General features: G+C 43.7%; 3 protein-coding genes and 3 pseudogenes across 3 annotated transcripts in view; 2 read left to right on the top strand and 4 right to left on the bottom strand.

The window, feature by feature from the left end:
* Positions 1-193: 193 nt before the first annotated feature.
* LOC141834627 (laccase-17-like) lies at positions 194-2,296 on the bottom strand. Its single transcript, XM_074721952.1, has 6 exons — positions 2,204-2,296; positions 1,975-2,126; positions 1,642-1,889; positions 1,440-1,568; positions 413-1,372; positions 194-324 (listed from the first exon to the last, which is right to left on the bottom strand). The coding sequence occupies exons 1-6, from the start codon at positions 2,294-2,296 to the stop codon at positions 194-196; spliced, it is 1,713 nt and encodes a 570-aa protein (XP_074578053.1).
* Positions 2,297-5,691: 3,395 nt separating this feature from the next.
* On the bottom strand, positions 5,692-7,809 carry LOC141834958 (laccase-2-like). Its single transcript, XM_074722361.1, has 6 exons — positions 7,717-7,809; positions 7,488-7,639; positions 7,155-7,402; positions 6,944-7,072; positions 5,914-6,876; positions 5,692-5,822 (listed from the first exon to the last, which is right to left on the bottom strand). The coding sequence occupies exons 1-6, from the start codon at positions 7,807-7,809 to the stop codon at positions 5,692-5,694; spliced, it is 1,716 nt and encodes a 571-aa protein (XP_074578462.1).
* Positions 7,810-12,541: 4,732 nt separating this feature from the next.
* On the top strand, positions 12,542-15,581 carry LOC141835123 (transcription factor AS1-like; annotated as a pseudogene).
* A 495-nt stretch (positions 15,582-16,076) lies between these two features.
* On the bottom strand, positions 16,077-16,719 carry LOC141834462 (uncharacterized; annotated as a pseudogene).
* Positions 16,720-16,928: 209 nt separating this feature from the next.
* The window catches only part of LOC141834461 (large ribosomal subunit protein eL36y-like), a 49,127-nt gene continuing 45,388 nt past the window's right edge, over positions 16,929-20,667 (top strand). Inside the window, exons 1-2 of the mRNA XM_074721792.1 lie at positions 16,929-17,148; positions 17,729-17,932. Coding sequence (XP_074577893.1) covers positions 17,045-17,148; positions 17,729-17,932 — 308 coding nt within the window. The 5' untranslated portion in view covers positions 16,929-17,044. The remainder of the gene's footprint in view (positions 17,149-17,728; positions 17,933-20,667) is intronic.
* LOC141834998 (uncharacterized) lies at positions 19,725-20,542 on the bottom strand (annotated as a pseudogene).

Here is a 20,667-nt window from a genome sequence, read left to right as displayed (position 1 = left end):
TATCACATTTCAATTTTATTCATATGAAAAGCCATCAAAATGTCGAAACCGAGAACTCAAAATCACAAGAAGTTGTGAGCAAGCGCACACTGAAAGATAACAGGAAAACAAAAACTTCAAAAAAAGTTTACAGTGAAGTTGATGAAAGCGACAGTAAAATTTCAATTTTATTCATCTACGTGGACGGCGCAGATCAACATGTCGGGAGATCTGATGGCGGAGGAGGAAGCTTCTGGTTTGGGAGGGGTCCATCGTCGACCAACCACGTCATCCTCAGCCCCCAGCTGAGGTGTACGTCGATGTGGCAATGCATGAGCCAGACACCTGTGAATTCTCATACATTAAAAACTAGAATTTAATTAATTTAATCATTATTTTATTTTGACGAAATAAAAAAAATTTCTTCACTAACCCGGATTATCAGCCCTGAACCGGATAGCCAGCCATCCCCCGACTGGCACGCCCACAGTGTTCCTCTCCACAGGGTCAACCAAATTGAACCGGCTAGGGTCGTCAACCGGGTTGAAGTTGCCGAACCCCCGGCCGACCACGTAGAAGTTGTGCCCGTGGAGGTGCATTGGGTGGCTCTCCGCCCCCAGCACGCTGGTCCCCTGTAGCACCACCTCTACACTGGTGTTAAACGGCAACCGCACCACCCGGGTCCCGTGCTCCACAAACGTGTTGTTGGGCGGCGTCCCCGTGAAATTGAAGAAAAATAGAGGCTCCTCCGGGAAGTCCGCCCGGTACACCCCCTGTGACCGCCGCAGGTAGTGCGCCTGCAGCAGCGCCGTCGCCGGCAGTGGGAACGAGACGTTGTTGATCGCCGCGGCGAACTTGGTCCCGTTGGGGCCTTGGCAGGTCCGGTTCTTGGGGCACGGGTCAGCCGCGAGCCCGACCGTGAAGAAGAAGCGCCGGTCCACAGCCTGCGGAACGTCCACCGGGTGCCATGCATCCGCAAGGCGGCGGAGTCTCCCAGAGTAGCTCTCGGCATACGCCGTGTCGTTGAGGGCGGGAAGTTTTGGCTTAAAGAGCGGGATATTTTTCAAACTCGACCTCCCATTCGAATTTTGGTACTCGAGGATGCCGGCCGCGGTGGTGTTGTCGAAGGTGCCCTGGCCGGTGGCGTACGGACGAATGGCGAGGAGGAAGGAAGCGTTCGGGGCGGCTGAGGCGGTGCGGAGGAGGACATTCGTGGTCTGCCCCGGCGTGACGAGGACGACGTCAACGTCGAGGGGCTTCACGTAGGAGGCATCGGTCTCGACGACGGTGAGGCTGTGGTTGGCGATGCTGAAGAAGAGCTCGTCGTTGAGTGCGGCGTTGATGAGACGGAGCAGGTACGTCTTCCCCGGCTTCACCTTCAGCTTAAACGTATCTGTTCATTACACCAAACCGCGTTAGTTAGCAAAAAATAATTATCTAATAATCAACAATTTAATTACCTTTTTTGGAGCAATTATACAAAGGCCCAGGAAGCCCATTAATAGTGTAAGCGTCGGAAACATTTGGGCCGGCGCCAGTCCGGAGGGCTTGGGCTATAACAGCCTCCGGGTCCGCATTAAACCACTCCCCTATTAACAATTAAAATAATTGAATTTATATATATAATTTATTTATTAATCGACCAATTAATTATTTAATTACCGAAGATGATGGGGATTTCCTTGTAAGGTTTAGGGAAGGGATAAGGAGTGCCGCCGGGTTTCGGCAGGATGATGAGTGGGCCGTAAACCGTGGCCCGTAACCAGGACGCGTGGGCGTGCCACCACATCGTGCCTCTCTGGCCCGTTACGGTGAAGTTGTAGACGTAGGTCTGGCCCGTTTGGATGGGGCACTGAGTGATGTATGCTGGGCCGTCGGCCCAGCCACTACGTAATTGTTTTATCCCGTGCCTGAAACCATTAATCCATCTAATCGACACACTTAACTAATTAAATCAGAATTATAATTTATAACACAAATCTTAATCCCACGTACCAGTGCATGGTGATGTTGTACCGTACGTGGTTGACCACCTTGACTACGACGCGATCGCCTTCTCTCGCGACGATCCTCGGCCCGGGGAACTGCCCGTTGACCGTCACAATGCTCTTGCTCTGGCACAGCTTCGTCACCTTCTGCATCGTTATCTGCAGAACGTAGAGCCAATTATGAGCGCACCATTCGAAAGAGATTAGATTACAGAACCAGTAGAGAAAGGACTCACGTCGAACTTGTAGTGCCTCGTAGTGCTTGCCGCTGAGAGCCGAGCAACAGCCAGCAAAATGCTAAGGACCAGAAGGGAACTCAGGGAAGCCATGTGTGCTCGGCTCGAGTATGGAGCACAGTGACCAGAGCTCTACTATATATATTGGCACAACAAGTCTTTGTTTAATCTTTAAAAAAATAATTAGGCAAAAAGGAACTTGGAAGGAGTTGGGTCGAGCTGAACTGTAGAGTGCTTGCAAAGATATATTTTTCACTGTTACAACCACAATGACTCCCCATGTTCAACGTTAATTTAGTACAGTCGGTGTCATTCAAGGAGGAGACAAAGGAAGTTAGCTTTAAATTTCATGATTATAAAGGGAGATAAACATTATATATATATATATCAATAATTTTTGAGGTGGTTTGGGATTTAACTTAGAAGCATAAGCATGGGAGTTGGTGCACTCGGATTCAACAGCATGTTATAGCGAGTGCAAGCACCACAACTACTTCTTCCTTCGCATATTGTACTTTATTTACATTAATAAATGTGTGGTTTTACTGTGAATGGGCCTTCGAGTGGTTAATTTGCTTCGTGCCCAAGGGAAACGATTGGACGTATATTGTGTTTACTACGATTGCAATTTAGGTGGTTTTTTTTTAAGGAATACTTACATTGATAAAAAAGATTGAGTTATTTTATTTTTTTATCATCATTTATAAATTTAAATTACCTTTTGTCATATTTGATTTATAGGGTTTACAAATGGTTATGTCAAATGAGAATAATTTGGAAATTGCAAAACTTTATCCTAACAAAAATACGTGATGGTGATTAAATCCTCAAGATTCTACAACGAAATGTAGATGATGCAGTGAAAATCTACCGTCGCACTACAGAGCGATGATGAAGCTTTCTTCTCATAATATGGTTGACTCTGCGAGGAATATGTTAGAGGGCTCACCGAGAGGTATCTGATAAAGCTCCTTCAATACTTAAGTGAAATTTGAGAAAAAAAATAGTTAAAAACATCAGAGATAGCTGAGAATTATGTCATCATAATTAGCCTTACCATCATAACATCAACATATCTCTCTCCTCTCTATTTGATGTTGATATCATTATGTTATATGTGTTGGGTTGCAAGGGTGCAAATATAGTCTCACATCTAAAGCACATGGAAAAAATCATGGGTTTAAAAGGATGGAAGATATCTCCATTGGTATGAGGCCTTTTGGGGAGAGTTCAAGAACAAAGTCATGAGGGCTTAGGCCCAAAGTGGACAATATCATACCATTATGAAGATATTTTGATTCCATCGGTACTAGCAAGTGGTATCAGAGTAAGACCGCTCTTCACAGGACTAACCGCCAGATAAGCCATGATTCAGATCTAACCATGTGGTTTAACCTTAAAACAAAGGAAGTGGGTGCTCCCGTGTCTAAATCAAGAGGATCATACACCAGGTGAGAAGTCTTAGTAGGTCGGGTGGACCGAGGGGCAAAAAGTCCTAGTTACGACTAGGTGAGAAGTCCTAATAGGTCGGGTGGATCGAGGGGCAAAAAGTCCTAGTTGTGACTAGGTGAGAAGTCCTAATAGGTCGGGTGAACCGAGGGACAAAAAGTCCTGGTTGTGACTAGGTGAGAAGTCCTAATAGGTCGGGTGAACCGAGGGACAAAAAGTCCTGGTGGGTCGAGGATTCAGACATCAAAAACAACGTTGGGGGGTCTGTAGTCGTCCTTTGTTTGAGGGAAGAATTGTTGGGTTGCAAGGGTGCAAACATAGTCTCACATCTAAAGCACATGGAAAAGATCATGAGTTTAAAAGGATGGAAATATCTCCATTGGTATGAGGCCTTTTGGGGAGAGCCCAAGAACAAAGTCATGAAAGCTTAGGCCTAAAGTGGACAATATCATACCATTGTTGAGATATTTTGATTCCATCAGTACTAACAATATGGAGGAAGAGCGGTAAAAATTATGTCGTATATTTTCAAAGGAATTAATTACTCTTTCATCTTTATCAAAAGAGCACACCCTTTTGCAACTAACATCATTTGTAAATGTTGCATCAAAAGAAACTCTTGCATATCTAGCAATTCATTCGGACTTGGGTTGCTCCCACTTGAACTCGACCACTCGGAGTGCTCGGGCGTGGCAACTCAATCGCTTGGGGTGCTTGTCCACTCAAGCACTTAGGTGCTTGGCTACTCAGCTCCAAGGGTGCTTAGCTACTCGACTCGAAGGGTGCTCAGCCACGCGGGCACTTAGGGTGCATGCTCAGGAGTGCGACGCTTGAGTGTTTGGTAGTCAACACTCGAGTTTGGCAACTCGGGTGCTTGGGCGATCAATGCTCGGATAATCAAACGCTCTAGAACGTACAACTCATTTAGACTTGGGTGCTTAGGCGATTAGTACATGAGTTTGGCTACTACTCGATACTCGAGGTGCTAGCCACTCGAGATTCAGGGTTTAACACTCACAGCCCACTTAGGCTCGGGCAGCCGTTCGATGCTGACAACCCACTCAGACTCGGGCAGCTAATCGGGCTGTCGATACTTGAGCTCAAGGTTAGTAGCGGAGCTATAAATTATAATCTATCTAAACTAATTGATAAATTGTATATATATTAAACAAACCTAGGTTGGTCAGGGAATTTGATTTATGGATTTACAACTGATTGATGAATAATAGATTAAAATAGTTAAATGTAAAAAAAAATTAAATATATAAACTCTTTTACTAAACTCTTAAATGGACTCCTCGGGTTAAAGTCTGGGTAGACTAACAGATGACTGCGCTCTTGCTCAAGATGGCATAGCATGGTGATGTAGCTCAGGGTTGAGCCCCGTGGATGCATCCTACCGACTATATCATTAGATTTGTATATTAGATAATTCTTCCTTGTCATGATGGTTAAGGATCATTGGTGTCCCCGGGGCAATGATACAACGGTAGAACATTCAGGTTGTGATCCAGGGACTCGCGGTTCGATCCCCAACTACGACGTATTTACAGAAATTTTCCTCCAAATGGGGAACGCAATCAAAAGATGTTGGGCATCTGGATTGACCGTCGTATGCGCTTCTCGATTTACCCTAGTGGTCGATGGAAAAACTTCCGTGGGATCGGGCCGATCACCTCCAGAAATTGAATCTATAAGAACTAAGATTTATCATTTTTTTTATAAGAATCAGGTGGTTGCTAAGTCATTTCCCTTTCATTGACCATAAAAAAGACAAACGCTTAGCTTTAAAAAAACCAGACGAAAATAAAAAAAACCAGACGAACATGATCTGGATAAAAGCATTTATCACATTTCAATTTTATTCATATGAAAAGCCATCAAAATGTCGAAATCGCGTACTCAAAATCACAAGAAGTTGTGAGCATGCGCACACTGAAAGATAACAGGAAAACAAAAACTTCAAAAAAAGTTTACAGTGAAGTCGATGAAAGCGACTTGAAAATTTCAATTTTATTCATCTACGTGGACGGCGCACATCAACATGTCGGGAGATCTGATGGCGGAGGAGGAAGCTTCTGGTTTGGGAGGGGTCCATCGTCGACCACCCACGTCATTCTCAGCCCCCAGCTCAGGTGTACGTCGATATGGCAATGCATGAGCCAGACACCTGTGAATTCTCATACATTAAAAACTAGAATTTTTATGAATTTAATCATTATTTTACTTTGACGAAATAAAATTTTTTTTTCTTCACTAACCCGGATTATCAGCCCTGAACCGGATAGCCAGCCATCCCCCGACTGGCACGCCCACAGTGTTCCTCTCCACAGGGTCAACCAAATTGAACCGGCTAGGGTCGTCAACCGGGTTGAAGTTGCCGAACCCCCGGCCGACCACGTAGAAGTTGTGCCCGTGGAGGTGCATTGGGTGGCTCTCCGCCCCCAGCACGCTGGTCCCCTGCAGCACCACCTCTACACTGGTGTTAAACGGCAACCGCACCACCCGGGTCCCGTGCTCCACAAACGTGTTGTTGGGCGGCGTCCCCGTGAAATTGAAGAAAAATAGAGGCTCCTCCGGGAAGTCCGCCCGGTACACCCCCTGTGACCGCCGCAGGTAGTGCGCCTGCAGCAGCGCCGTCGCCGGCAGTGGGAACGAGACGTTGTTGATCGCCGCGGCGAACTTGGTCCCGTTGGGGCCTTGGCAGGTCCGGTTCTTGGGGCACGGGTCAGCCGCGAGCCCGACCGTGAAGAAGAAGCGCCGGTCCACAGCCTGCGGAACGTCCACCGGGTGCCATGCATCCGCAAGGCGGCGGAGTCTCCCAGAGTAGCTCTCGGCATACGCCGTGTCGTTGAGGGCGGGAAGTTTTGGCTTAAAGAGCGGGATATTTTTCAAACTCGACCTCCCATTCGAATAATTTTGGTACTCAAGGATGCCAGCCGCGGTGGTGTTGTCGAAGGTGCCCTGGCCGGTGGCGTACGGACGAATGGCGAGGAGGAAGGAAGCGTTTGGGGCGGCTGAGGCGGTGCGGAGGAGGACATTCGTGGTCTGCCCCGGCGTGACGAGGACGACGTCAACGTCGAGGGGCTTCACGTAGGAGGCATCGGTCTCGACGACGGTGAGGCTGTGGTTGGCGATGCTGAAGAAGAGCTCGTCGTTGAGTGCGGCGTTGATGAGACGGAGCAGGTACGTCTTCCCCGGCTTCACCTTCAGCTTAAACGTATCTGTTCATTACATTAAACCGCGTTAGTTAGCAAAAAATAATTATCTAATAATCAACAATTTAATTACCTTTTTTGGAGCAATTATACAAAGGCCCAGGAAGCCCATTAATAGTGTAAGCGTCGGACACATTTGGGCCGGCGCCAGTCCGGAGGGCTTGGGCTATAACAGCCTCCGGGTCCGCATTAAACCACTCACCTATTAACAATTAAAACAATTGAATTTATATATAAAATTTATCTATTATCGAAATTAATCGACCAATTAATTATTTAATTACCGAAGATGATGGGGATTTCCTTGTAAGGTTTAGGGAAGGGATAAGGAGTGCCGCCGGGTTTGGGCAGGATGATGAGTGGGCCGTAAACCGTGGCCCGTAACCAGGACGCGTGGGCGTGCCACCACATCGTGCCTCTCTGGCCCGTTACGGTGAAGTTGTAGACGTAGGTCTGGCCCGTTTGGATGGGGCACTGAGTGATGTACGCTGGGCCGTCGGCCCAGCCACTACGTAATTGTTTTATCCCGTGCCTGAAACCATTAATCCATCTAATTGACACACTTAACTAATTAAATCAGAATTATAATTTATAACACAAATCTTAATCCCACGTACCAGTGCATGGTGATGTTGTACCGTACGTGGTTGACCACCTTGACTACGACGCGATCGCCTTCCCTCGCGACGATCCTCGGCCCGGGGAACTGCCCGTTGACCGTCACAATGCTCTTGCTCTGGCACAGCTTCGTCACCTTCTGCATCGTTATCTGCAGAACGTAGAGCCAATTGTGAGCGCACCATTCGAAAGAGATTAGATTACAGAACCAGTAGAGAAAGGACTCACGTCGAACTTGTAGTGCCTCGTAGTGCTTGCCGCTGAGAGCCGAGCAACAGCCAGCAAAATGCTAAGGACCAGAAGGGAACTCAGGGAAGCCATGTGTGCTTAGCTCGAGTATGGAGCACAGAGTGACCAGAGCTCTGCTATATATATTGACACAACAAGTCTTTGTTTAATCTTTAAAAAAATAATTAGGCAAAAAGGAACTTGGAAGGAGTTGGGTCGAGCTGAACTGTAGAGTGCTTGCAAAGATATATTTTTCACTGTTACAACCACAATGACTCCCCATGTTCAACGTTAATTTAGTACAGTCGGTGTCATTCAAGGAGGAGACAAAGGAAGTTAGCTTTAAATTTCATGATTATAAAGGGAGATAAACATTATATATATATATATCAATAATTTTTGAGGTGGTTTGGGATTTAACTTAGAAGCATAAGCATGGGAGTTGGTGCGCTCGGATTCAACAGCATGTTATAGCGAGTGCAAGCACCAACAACTACTTCTTCCTTCGCATATTGTACTTTATTTACATTAATAAATGTGTGGTTTTACTGTGAATGGGCCTTCGAGTGGTTAATTTGCTTCGTGCCCAAGGGAAACGATTGGACGTATATTGTGTTTACTACGATTGCAATTTAGGTGGTTTCTTACATTGATAAAAAAGATTGATGTTATTTTATTTTTTTATCATCATTTATAAATTTAAATTACCTTTTGTCATATTTGATTTATAGGGTTTACAAATGATTATGTCAAATGAGTATAATTTGGAAATTGCAAAACTTCATTCTAACAAAAATACAAGATGGTGATTAAATCCTTAAGATTCTACAACGAAATGTAAATGATGCAGTGAAAATCTATTGTCGCATTGTAGAGCGATGACGAAGTTTTCTTCTCATGACATGGTTGACTCTGTGAGGAATATGTTAGAGGGCTCGTCGAGAGTTATCCGATGAAGCTCCTCCGATACTTAAGTAAAACTTGAAGAAAAAAAAGTAGTAAAAAAGATAGGAGATAGCAAAGAATTATGCTATCATAATTAACCGTACCATCGTAACATCAACATACCTCTCTCCTCTCTATTTAATATTGGTATCATTATCTTATATAGAGGAAGGGCGGTAAAAATTATACTATATCTTTTCAAAGGAAGTACCTCTTTCATCTTCATCAAAGAGTGCACCCTTTTGCAACTAACGCCATTTGTAACTATTGCATCCTCACATATCTAGCAATCCATTCGGACTTGGGTTCCTCCCACTTGAACTCAATCACTCGGGGTGCTCAGCGCGGCAACTCAATCGCTCGGGGTGCTCAGGCACTCAAGCACATGGGGTGCTTGGCTACTTGACTCCAAGGGTGCTCAACCACTCAAGCGTTTAGAGTGCATGCTTAGGAGTTTGACTCTCAAGCGTTTGGTAGTCAACACTCGAGTTTAGCAACTCAAGTGCTTGGGCAATCACCGCTCGAATAATCGGACGTTCAAGAATGCAACTCACTCAGACTTAAGTGCATGGACGATTAGTGCACGAGTTCGGTAGCTAACTCGGCACTCGGGGTGCTCGCCACTCGGGATTCAGAGTTCGACGCTCACAACCCACCCAGGCTCGAGCAGTCATTCGACTCCCGCAATCCACTCGTACTCGGGCAGCCAATCGGGCTGTCGATACTCTGGCTCAAGGTTAGTAGCAAAGCTATAAATTATAATTTACCTGGGCTAATTGGTTGACGATAAGAATTATACATATATTTTAAAAAATTCTAGGTGGCCGGATTGTAAAATTTGATTGATGGATTTAAAATTAATCGATGAATAATAGATTAAAATTGTTAAATATATAAAAAATCTAAATATACGAACTTCTTTACTAAACTTTAAAACGGACTCCATGCCTACACTCTTGCTCAGGATTAAGCCCCGTGGATGAATCCTACAGCCTAGATGCCGACGACTATATCTGTAGATTTGTATATTAGATAATTCTTCCTTTTCATGATGGTTAAGGATCATTTTATTTTTTTTTGGTGGTTGCTAAGTCATTTCCCTTTCATTGACCATAAAAAAGACAAATGCTTAGCTTTAAAAATAAAATACCAAATATGCCAAAAAGCGTACCAACCGATATCTTCACATGGTAATTAGTGATAGAATAAAAAAAATTTAAAGTCATGCTTTTGTTGTTTAATTATATAAATTAACTATCAAGCTTTAGTTAACATATTAAAACATATCACTTAGTAATACAAAAGTGAGAAAATTTTATTCAGTAAATATATCATAATTGCACATTAATCAATAAAAACAGATGCTGTTTACCTATTGACTACTGAAGTTTGTCGATTACGGTGCGTGGCTAAGTTAAAACTGCACGTCGTGTGTAAAATCTAAAATGGTATAGTTAATTCACGATTAATTAATTGACACTTAAAATTGTTAAGAATAGACTAATTAGAAACAACAAAATCACGATCAAGATAGCATTAATTATCACAAAGTTTGAGGGTGGGTCTCATAAGATTCGTGGGATAAGAAGTCTAATTTCACATATCACATCCGAGTAGCTAGTAGTGGCAGGTTTGCTGCCTCACCTGCTTCGTCTCTAGATCATGCTTGATTCGATGCAAAAGAAGCAGTTAAATTGACCTTGTTTTGTCTCAAAGAAAAGTGCCACCTTTTAACTTAGACTCAAGGGATCACACATCAGTTCCTGCTCTCGAACAAAAACATTTAGAAAAAAAACAAGTGCGTTCTTTGATACATTTCAAAATGTGATGAATCCTTTAATGATTTTCAAATTTTAGGTGTGTTAATATCGAGATCGCCTTCCGGATGAATCATCAGTCATCTGACTTGCAGATTGACGGTCAGGATGATACCCACAAGCAATGGAGGATGAGGATAAGGATGATGAACCACCCATGCCACCAAGCTACTGACTTGTAGAAGGTCAGGGTGGTACCCACAAGCAATGGAGGATGAGGATGATGAGCTCTGACTTGCCACCAAGCTCCGAACTGGCTTGCAGACTGACGATCAGGGTGGTACCTACGAGCAATGGAGGATGAGGATGATGAACTCTGACCAGCTACTAAGCTCTGAACTGTAGAAAAGAAGAAGAGAGTGAGAACGGAGGCTAGGAGTGTCCTGACTCAACCCTTCCGACGCTCAAGTCAGCTCTTTAATCCAAAGAAGGAGAAGAAAATGTATGAATACAGAGAGAATAATTGTCGGTGTTGTGCGCGTACTTGCCTCAGCGAGAGGAGGGGGAGATATATAGACTTATGAAAGAGAAAAGTGAGAAAATGGTCTTAGCTTAGTTAAGGAAAATATATATCAGTGGAAATATTGTCAGAGGAGATGTCCCATCTGGGTAAGGAGAACATTCCCATCACCACCACAGTAGTGAAAAATCTTATTTTCCATACCGATACAGTATTAGACTGCACTATTATGCCACATTAATGAGATAATAAATTACCTGAGATATTGTATAATTGCATGTGTCCTTCTGACGATCTGCTTAGCTATGAGGATTGAACATAGCAAAGTCGGTTGAGCAAGACGTATAGTACTGAGGAGGCGGAGCATGGTCAGCAGAGAGAGCCCAAGTCGAGGTCGGTTGGGCCAGACCTTGATGGCAAGGACTTGATGCAGCCTGGAGGAGACTCGGTGGAGCAGCTTGGACTCGGAGCTCAGAAGTTGGATGTCGAGCCAGAGTTGGAAGCTTTGAGAGAGGTTGAGTGCGGGATCCCGAGAGGTGCCGAGTTGGGTATTGGATCCCGAGTTGAGTTGAATGCCGAGTTGGGTATTGAACTAAATCACAATAGACCAAGATAGTCGGGTATTGAACTAAATCACGATAACCCAAGCCAATCGGGGTATTGGACTAAATCACGAGTCAAGGTATTGAACTTGATGCTGAGTCGGCCCGACCACTTCCCCCAGGTTAGGAGCGCAAAGTCGAATCAGGGAGCGTGGGACCAAGCCAGTCAACCTTGAAATCAAGTCTTTTGTTGACATGTTTGACGTGTTGTTTAATCGGATCGGACTCTTACTCCCGACATTCTGGATCTAAATCATACCAACCCAAAACACGATGCACTCTTTGCTAAAATACTAAAAAAATTATTCTACTTCCATGATTCTTTATAGAGTTTAGGACAATCCTACTTAAAATCAATGGCCCCTCCTATCTACTTCGTCTCTGGATATCATCAAATCCTATTTTGTTCCTCATTAACACAAGTAAATTAACATTACTTCTAAAAATATAGAAATTGAAAGGATAATCTTAACGTTCTCTGGCAATATATATAAGAGATTAATCACGAACGGCGGTAGTGGGAATTCTCCCCCGGCTTCACAGGCTCTCCTTCCCGAGAAATATATATATATATATATATATTTTTTTTAAATAATAAATATTTAAATGGTAAAATAAATATTTGTTACCGCCAATGAAAATAGAACTATAGGAGCGATATCACACGGCTACAAAGCGGTCCCTCCCGTCAGCGATCAGCCAGTCAGCTACGGGCAGAGTGGAGTCAGCGGTCCCGCACCAAATCTGCACCCGGATCCACGCCCAAGCCGAGAGCGACGTAACCAGTCGCTGACACCAAGGCGAGCCCCCAAAAGGCCTCAAGCGAGTAGAGAAAAAACCAACCGACAAAGGCAGACAGAGACGTGCGCGTCGTCGCGTACCCATCGCCCAGTTGGCTCCTGCCCTTGCCCGCCTGCCGCCGCTGCCACTAAAATCCCACCTCCTCTCCAGCTCACACATATCCACACCGCGCCCGCGCCAGTGCCAGCGCCACTGCTGCATCTGCATATCTGCCCGCACCAGCCTCACCAGTCACCACCACCACCCACCGCCTTCCCTCCCTCTGCCTGCTACGCGGCCAGTGAACTGAGCCACTGCCGCTCTCGACGCCCGATGCCACTCGCTCCCGCACGCAGCGAAAGATCCCGTCCGTATCGGGGCGCACTCGCACCACAAACCACTACGATTGCTGCAAACTGCAATTACATTACGCAGCCTTTGCGAAAGTAGATCAGAGTAATAGCTAAACCCATGAATGCCCACTCTGAACACCTACATAGAAAAACAAAACAAAAAAGAAGGCGGCATCGATCCCATCGTACCTACGTTCTCAGGGTGGGGCGCGGCGAGGAGATGCGATGGTTCTTGCCGTGATAAAGTTTGCTGGCGAGCACAGTAGAACGCGCCACTCTCCAGGAGGCAGCAGCCAGCGGCGCCATGTCAGATAGCCTTCCCTCCTCCATGATTTTGGCTTGTTTCTTTTCAGCTTTTATGGGGGAATCGATTAAAGCAACGTAATCGACTTCTCATTTTTTGGGTTCCTTTGTCTTTTAACTCGTGCAGTCAAAAGCGAGGGGTGTCTCTGTCCTGCAAGAAGGGCTTAGAGACCGGAGCACAGTGTCAGCTGCAACTTTTCCCCATCTCTCTTTATCTAGATCCGTATATAAAATCAAAATTAATCCTTTAGGTCAGAGGATGCTTAAATACGATCTGAAAATCTCGCTCAAACACTCCCGATTGCAGAAATCTCAGAGACAGTGAGCCTTTTATCTTTTGGTGCCTGTATAACTTCTCTTCGTCTGTTACCACTGTAGTAATTAAAGGACCAGAGATGGGAGCGCAGCTGCACAGGCGGGAGCGCAGCTGCACAGGCGCACAGCTAGCTACCACATCGACAGTATCGAGATAGATCATCAATGGTAGAGTTTCTGTAGCTTGTAAACACACGATCATGGCACCACATTCCCCTTTGACGTCAACGCACCGACACAGGCCTTACACCTCGCAGTGTCTTCTGTTGTCCTGCGCGACTAGTCTTTTAGTTCCTGTCCTCTTCTTCGCCCGCCTTGTCTTTGTCCTCCCTTATCGCGTGCGCTTCTTTTGCGCTGCTGTCACACCTTCTCCCCTTTGCTTACCCCCACCCTTCACCTTCCCTTCCACTATATTTCCACCCTACGTGCCCCCTTTGCTCCATTGGTGAACATTCCTTTTCCTTGCTGCTCCCTCATCAACCTCTCTGTTTTTGTTCTCACAGCTGCCACCGGAAGACCGCCATAACCCTTCGATGATTCCTGTTCTTTCAATGATTCGTCTTTGGTGCGTGTCTGTTCTATTCCTTTGACATGCCTTGTGCCATCCATTTAATTGTCAAACCAGTAATCTAGCGAAACCTGCGTCTTTTCATTGTGATTGGTACGTAAGACAAAAATATTCGACTAAACATCCTTTGATTTGGACAATCATTATGTTTTTTTGTACCTTTCTAAGGCTAATTAGTATATCTCCTCTAAAGAAGTTTGGATTCTTCTTATTAGAATCATATGCTGCAGACTGCCATTGAGTAAAGATGCCTTGTTTTAATATTACCTTTCTCTGTGAGAAAAATGTTGAATCTCCACAGGTGTTGATGTGAAATTCCATGTTCTTCATGCTGATCTTGATGAGCTAGCTTTTGCTTCTTACTATGCTGGATTATGATTTCATAATTTGTGTTCTTGAATTTCAAAATCGGAATTTGAAAAAAAACGTAATTGATACTCGGGCAGAAAGTTATGAGGTGTCCGGCGAGATGGCAATGGGCGTCAACAAATGAAGGATAGGCAGCGGTGGAAGCCGATGAGGACGCCATATTGCGTACGTACGTGAACCAGTATAGGCTCAGAGAGTGGCACCTCGTCGCCCAGCGCATGAACGTTACCCTCGACAGGGTCGACGCCAAATCGTGTTTGGAACGGTGGAAGAACTACCTCAATCCTGGCATCAAGAAAGTGTCGCTGACAGAGGAGGAGCAGCGCCTCGTCATCTGCCTGCAGGCCAAGCACGGCAACAAGTGGAAGACGATCGCCGCTGAGATCCCCGGGCGCGCGGCGAAGCGGCTGGGCAAGTGGTGGGAGGTGTTCCAGGAGAAGCAGCAGAGGTGCGGCGGGAGAGCGCGAAGTCCGCCGCCTCCGCAACCGAACCTGGTATCGCGGAGAAGCTGGTCAAGGAGAATCACATCGTGCCGCTGCTAATGACCACGCCGTTCCTCCCGCCGTGGCTTTCGAACAATGGCGCGGCCGGTGGCCACAGACCACCGCCTTCGCTGTCGCCGTCTGTTACTCTGACGCTCTTGCCGTCAGTTGCGCGTCCTCCCAGGCCATGGCTTCAGACTGAGAGGGGAGCAGAAGGTGGCTTGGGTTTGGGTAACTCGCAGCAAGGCATCGACGGCCGCCATATCATGCCGGAGCTGGTAGAGTGTTGCAGGGAGTTGGAGGAAGGGCACCGAGCGTGGATGGAGCACAAAAAGGAGGCAGCTTGGAGGCTGAAGCGGCTGGAGTTGCAGCTGGAATCGGAGAAGGCGTGCAAAAGGAGGGAGATGATGGAAGAGATCGAGGCAAAGGTGCGGGCGCTGAGGGAGGAGCAGAAGGTGACGCTGGAGAGGATCGAGGTAGAATACAAGGAGCAGATTCTCGGGCTGAGGAAGGACGCTGAGGCAAAAGAGCAGAAATTAGCAGACCAATGGGCCGCAAAGCATATGCGGCTGAGCAAGTTTCTGGAGCAGCTGGGCGGCCGCCACCGGCTGCCGGCGGAGATGAACGGTCGGTGAAGAGAAAAAAACTACCGGCTTAACTTTTGTGCTGGTGTATTAATTGCTCACGCCTTCTCTTCCACATAGAGCGAAGCCCAAATCTATCTTCAGGAGAACTGTTGCTGATGAATCGTGAATGTTATACTACCTTTGCTTCATGGTTAGAACAAGGAAATCTTTCGCTTCATCAGTCTCTTCGTGTAGCTCCAGGATCATGGTAATAAGCAAAAGGAATTAGTTCCAACCAACTGAAACTTTAAACTCACACTGTTGAATTGTGATGAACTTTAAACTTTCCAGGCTTCTAGGATTTTTGCAAGTGCAAAGCTGCAATATGAATTATTTCACTCAATCTACTTTTGGCTAAATATCTTTGAGAGTCTGAAAGAAATGGTACATCCAGACATTTGCATGCTCCATTCACCATGTAAATTGTCTTCCTCTTGCTCAATGTACCTTGGGATAGGGAGTCGCCATCTGTTTTCTTTGCTGAAGTAGAAATTGAGCACAGGTCAAATTAGCTTGGCCAACAAATCGACGCTGAAATGCACGTCATTGAAAACTCTACAGACGTTTTAGTGATCTTCAATTTTTCAGGAGGGCATTTTGAAGGACAAAAAATTATTAGGGAAGGTAAAGTTCTTCAATTCATCTTGGTTTAAGATGGACAAAGTTAACAACGCGAAATTTTCAACTCACAAAGGCGAAGAGGCTATTAGAGTTGATTATGAAGAAAATTTCCTGTAATTTACAATTTGATGAACAAACCAGAAACTAGTTTGCAACAATTGCATGATAACAAAGAATTAAAGGATGGATTACGTGTCTAACGCAATCAAATCCAAGTTGCCAATCAAGAAGAATTGAAGGAAACCACACCAACCAAGAATCGAAAGATTAAAAATCCAATCTTTGATCACGATATCAGTGCGCCACCGCCGCCGGATCCTTGAAGGCGACGGTCCGCTGGGTGGGCAGGGCAAGCATAGCGGTGTGGTGCACAAAGTAATTAAACGCCACTACCGCCTCCAGGATCCTCCGCAGGTCGTCGATCGACGCGGTGGAACCTGGCGGCGCCGATGCGGCGCACCGCGTAGACGTAGAAGGATAGGCGCACCCCTTCCGCGAGATCTCGCAGCCGGAGAGCCCCGGGCGGATGAACCGCGGCAGCGTGCGCGGACACTCCCGGTCGCCGCGCATCGGCTCCGTGTCGAACCCGAAGAGGACGACCTTGGACTTGTTGGTGCCCAGGCGAGGGTGATAGTGCGCCACGCGTGTAGGCGAGGATGGTGAAGTTGGTGGGGACGAAGGCGGTGGTGGAGGGAAAGAGTAAGGGGAGGGACGACGACGGGGGATGGGGATGCCGAGGAGGCGGAGCAGATCGAGGACGGTTAGGAATCAGTTTATCTACTAAAGACGTCAACTACAAGAAGAAATCGAGAGCGTCCATCCTCGAACTCAACCGATCCAACGTTGCTAATCAACGTAGGGCAACTCCGTAATTAAATAGATTTCGGGCCACTGTTTCGTCCTTTCATTGAAATCGCCTGCTATTTAAGGTTTCTCTAGGGTTTGTGGTCATCGTAGTCTGCGAGGTTTTTTCACAGGCAAGAACTGGTCGTCTCCCTTCCCTTTTTCTTTCTTTTACATCTTGATATCTCGTGTGGGTTTGGTTTTCTCGTGCATCTGTTGAATTGATTTCCATCCGCGCGTCGTGATGGCCCCGCCTCAGCCAAAGACCGGGCTTTTTGTTGGGCTTAACAAGGGGCACATCGTCACCAGTAGGGAGTTGCCTCCTCGACCTTCAAGCAGAAAAGGGGTGTGAATCTCAGCTTCTTAAAGTTGATATTTTAATCTCTCAACGACTTTCTGCAGTTTCTTTGTTCTTTTTATTTGCATCTGGAAATTAGTAGACTACCCGAAGCCACGAAGCGCAAGGTTTCTTTTTTATTAACTCTTGTCAAAGTCATCATAATTATATGCATTATTGTCGGGCATGATCTTTAATTCATAACCGTCTAAAAATTGCGAGTACCTCATATCTGAGCTCATAATTTATCACTGTGTTTCATGTCAATTTTGCATTTAATCACTCTTTGATGCCTGTTCTGATATCATATTCGTTTCTTCCTTAATGTTTAAGAAGTCATTTGACTACATATTCTAATTATTGCTGTTGTTTGTTTGTAGCTTATATGTGTCACCGTATTCATGAGTGGTCTCGGATTCTTTACATCAATGTATTTTTCAGTTATATTAAGATGCCAATTACAATGTCTTATGTTGTTTGTTCAATTGTATCGGATGAAACTTTCAACATGTTGCTGTCTCAGATATCTTCCTATTTTTTGTTTGACTAAAATACTTCGGAATTGTTAAATTCTGTGCAATTATATTCCAGAAAACTAGCAAGCAAGCGGGTTCATTTCGTTAGGAACTTGATCAGAGAAGTCGCTGGTTTTGCTCCTTACGACAAGAGGATCACTGAGCTTTTGAAAGTTGGAAAGGACAAGCGGGCACTAAAAGTTGCAAAAAGAAAGCTGGGCACGCACAAGAGGGCCAAAAAGAAGAGAGAGGAGATGGCTAATGTTCTTCGAAAGATGAGGTTTGTGATTCAATCCCCAGAAATTTTATGTCTTGAATTTCATATATATATATATATATATTGTTTTACTTGTCTTAATGTGTCCCAAATTTCAATTTTTTTTACCTATTCGGAATTGTTTGATGACCGCAACCTCTAGTAGAATGGTAAATTGGGATACATCGTATCTGTCTTGTTGGTCATCTAATTGCAGTTCCATGCGATGGATGGAGCTGTCATCTTTAGTTGTATGATAAACTATCTTAGTATTTAATAACTATCCACAAAACACATTGATTGCATGTTTAGTTCCCATAATAGTTGTTCTATTCTTGATAAATCTTGATGCAATAATTGTTGTCGCTTCATTCAAAGAATAGAGTTAGAAAATTTGACATAATTATTAGTATTTATAATCTAGTTTAGTTATTTTTTTGAATTACTCTGCTAGTAATTATTTTGACACGTCAAATTTATTCTTTTTTTTTTCAAAAAATTATGGTTGAATTCGTTGTTAGCAGCAAAGCTTTTGTTGATTATTATTTTGTGTATTACTTAACACTAGAAATACATATCAGATACATGAACTAGGTCTAAACACGCCATAGAGTACATATTTTTGTTCATGCTTACCCTGTTTAATTCTTCAGTCCTCATGTCCAGAACCCGGCACGTCCTTTTGTAACTTGGCAAGAAACTTTAAGGGAGCGTTTGGTTTGGAATTTTTTTTATTTTTTATTTTTTTATTTCTGTTTTTCTATTTTCTGCTCTAGTTTTTAGGAAACAAAAAATGCGTTTGGTATGATATATTATTTTATATTTTCTAGAAAAAAAATTGAAAAATGCATTTGATTTGTTAATATGAAAAATTATAAATAAAATAATTTTTTAAAATAAAAAGACCATCTTATTCATAGAAAAGGAAAAACCTTGCGTGAAGAGCAGTAAGGAATTCAAGAATAAACATTACTGCTCCCCAAACTCACACCCAGTGAACATCTTCAAAACAAAAGCATAATTGGCACGCAAGACACATGTCTATAGAAATCCAAAACATAATAAGTAAACTGAAATCCATTTCAAAACCTTGATACGCAAGACATATGTTGTCTGTACAAATTCAAATTAAACTTAGCATATTTGGCACAAACTCAGGCACATAAGAAAATTCAACTTCAAAACAAAACTCAAAAACAAAAACAACCAATCATAACAACCATTCATAACAGAATCAAGAGCCACAAAAGGCTGAAACCAGACATTAGCTAATTACTGATGATGCTCTACAAAATCATTCCACATATGACTTGCAATTTCATCACGTACGTGTCCCATCTGAGCTATTTGGCTTGGATCAATTGGAATCGGCTCTTGATCACCAAAATCATCTTCAACTCCAGACATGAACATATCATCAGAAGAGTATTCCATAAATAAATTATCCATTGCATGATGCCGACGTATGAAATTATGTACTGCACAACATGCAATTGGAATTAATCTTTGCCTAGTAATTGGATAGTTTGACATATCTTTTAAAATTCGAAACCTTGCTTTGAGCACCCCAATGCATCGCTCTATAATATTACGATATGTGTTATGCCTATAATTAAATAATTCTTTCTTCCCCCTTGGTCTACCTTGGCGCCGATAATCTCTCAAGTGATAGTGTCAACCTCGATATGGAGCGAGTAACCCCGACATATTTGGGTAAACAGAATCAACTAGATAAAATTGATCTGTGATAGTATTTTCATATTAATAATGTAAAACACAAACTCAAATGAATATATATAGAGAATTTTTTTATTATTTACCACTGTGAAGGTTTAGGAAAATTATTTTCATGCATTGTCAATGCGTCTATGAATACCCTGGAATCATTTGTTGTCCCCTCCCAACCCGTATACACAAATGTAAAAAGCATATCGAAGTCGCATACAAGCATCATATTTTGTGTAACAATAACCTTTCTACCACGAAAAGATGTTTGAATTGATGTCAGTGCCCATGCTGATACGTGAGTCCCATCGATAGCTCCAAGACAATTCTAAAAATACACAATGTCTTAGTAACGATATATTGTAAATGTAACTAGATACATTAGGGTATAATACGTACCTTAAAATACGGAAACCACTTTGGATTGTTCAATATGTGAGGATGAACGCAATTGTGTTCATACGGTTAAATAATATATGTGCCTAATGTACAAACAGCTCGTAAAACTTGTTTGAACCACTTGCTACAAGTGTACAATGAATGTTGAAATCGATCTGCACATATTCGATGTCGTGTGTTATGTTCGATGATTAGTAAGAACATAGCGACACCTTCTTCAATTGTAACTTTCTTTCCATCTTGTAATAGATTCATCTCTTTTAATGTCCTACAAAAATTCACAAACACATGTTTTGACATACGAAAATTATCAAAGCAAACTTGAGGGTGCCCATCAAGTATTTCTTGAATATACATCCTCCCAGTAAGAGATGAAGTCTGACACGACATCCGATCAATATATCCAAGAAATTGAGTCATGTCATAAAAAAAATCATTTGCGAGACCCAAAACTATAAGCAAATTGATATCTGGGCCTAATTCATCATATTCATCATCAGAGCTTGACATGATCAATCTGCAACAAATCGATATTAAAATCAACACACATATGCATAAAATTAATTATAGATTTATCTCAAATTAATAAATAATTCACAAATCGATATTAAAATCAACACACAGATTTATCTCAA

The sequence above is a fragment of the Curcuma longa genome, chromosome 9, assembly GCF_044706935.1.
Source record: "Curcuma longa cultivar G26 ecotype Majalengka, Jawa Barat chromosome 9, ITB_CL_G26_1.1, whole genome shotgun sequence".
NCBI lineage: Eukaryota > Viridiplantae > Streptophyta > Magnoliopsida > Zingiberales > Zingiberaceae > Curcuma > Curcuma longa.
The sequence above is the reverse complement of the archived record's forward strand: the minus strand, read 5'-3'. Positions and strand labels throughout refer to the sequence as shown.

Bases quoted from the DNA above. Each gene is read 5' to 3' on its own strand.
- LOC141834627 (XM_074721952.1), bottom strand. From the start codon at position 2,296: ATGGCTTCCCTGAGTTCCCTTCTGGTCCTTAGCATTTTGCTGGCTGTT. The intron at 1,890-1,974 runs GTACGTGGGATT...TAATGGTTTCAG, and splicing joins TACAACATCACCATGCACTG to GCACGGGATAAAACAATTAC. The intron at 1,569-1,641 runs GTAATTAAATAA...AATTGTTAATAG, and splicing joins GGAAATCCCCATCATCTTCG to GGGAGTGGTTTAATGCGGAC.
- LOC141834958 (XM_074722361.1), bottom strand. From the start codon at position 7,809: ATGGCTTCCCTGAGTTCCCTTCTGGTCCTTAGCATTTTGCTGGCTGTT. The intron at 7,073-7,154 runs GTAATTAAATAA...AATTGTTAATAG, and splicing joins GGAAATCCCCATCATCTTCG to GTGAGTGGTTTAATGCGGAC. The intron at 6,877-6,943 runs GTAATTAAATTG...TGTAATGAACAG, and splicing joins GTATAATTGCTCCAAAAAAG to ATACGTTTAAGCTGAAGGTG.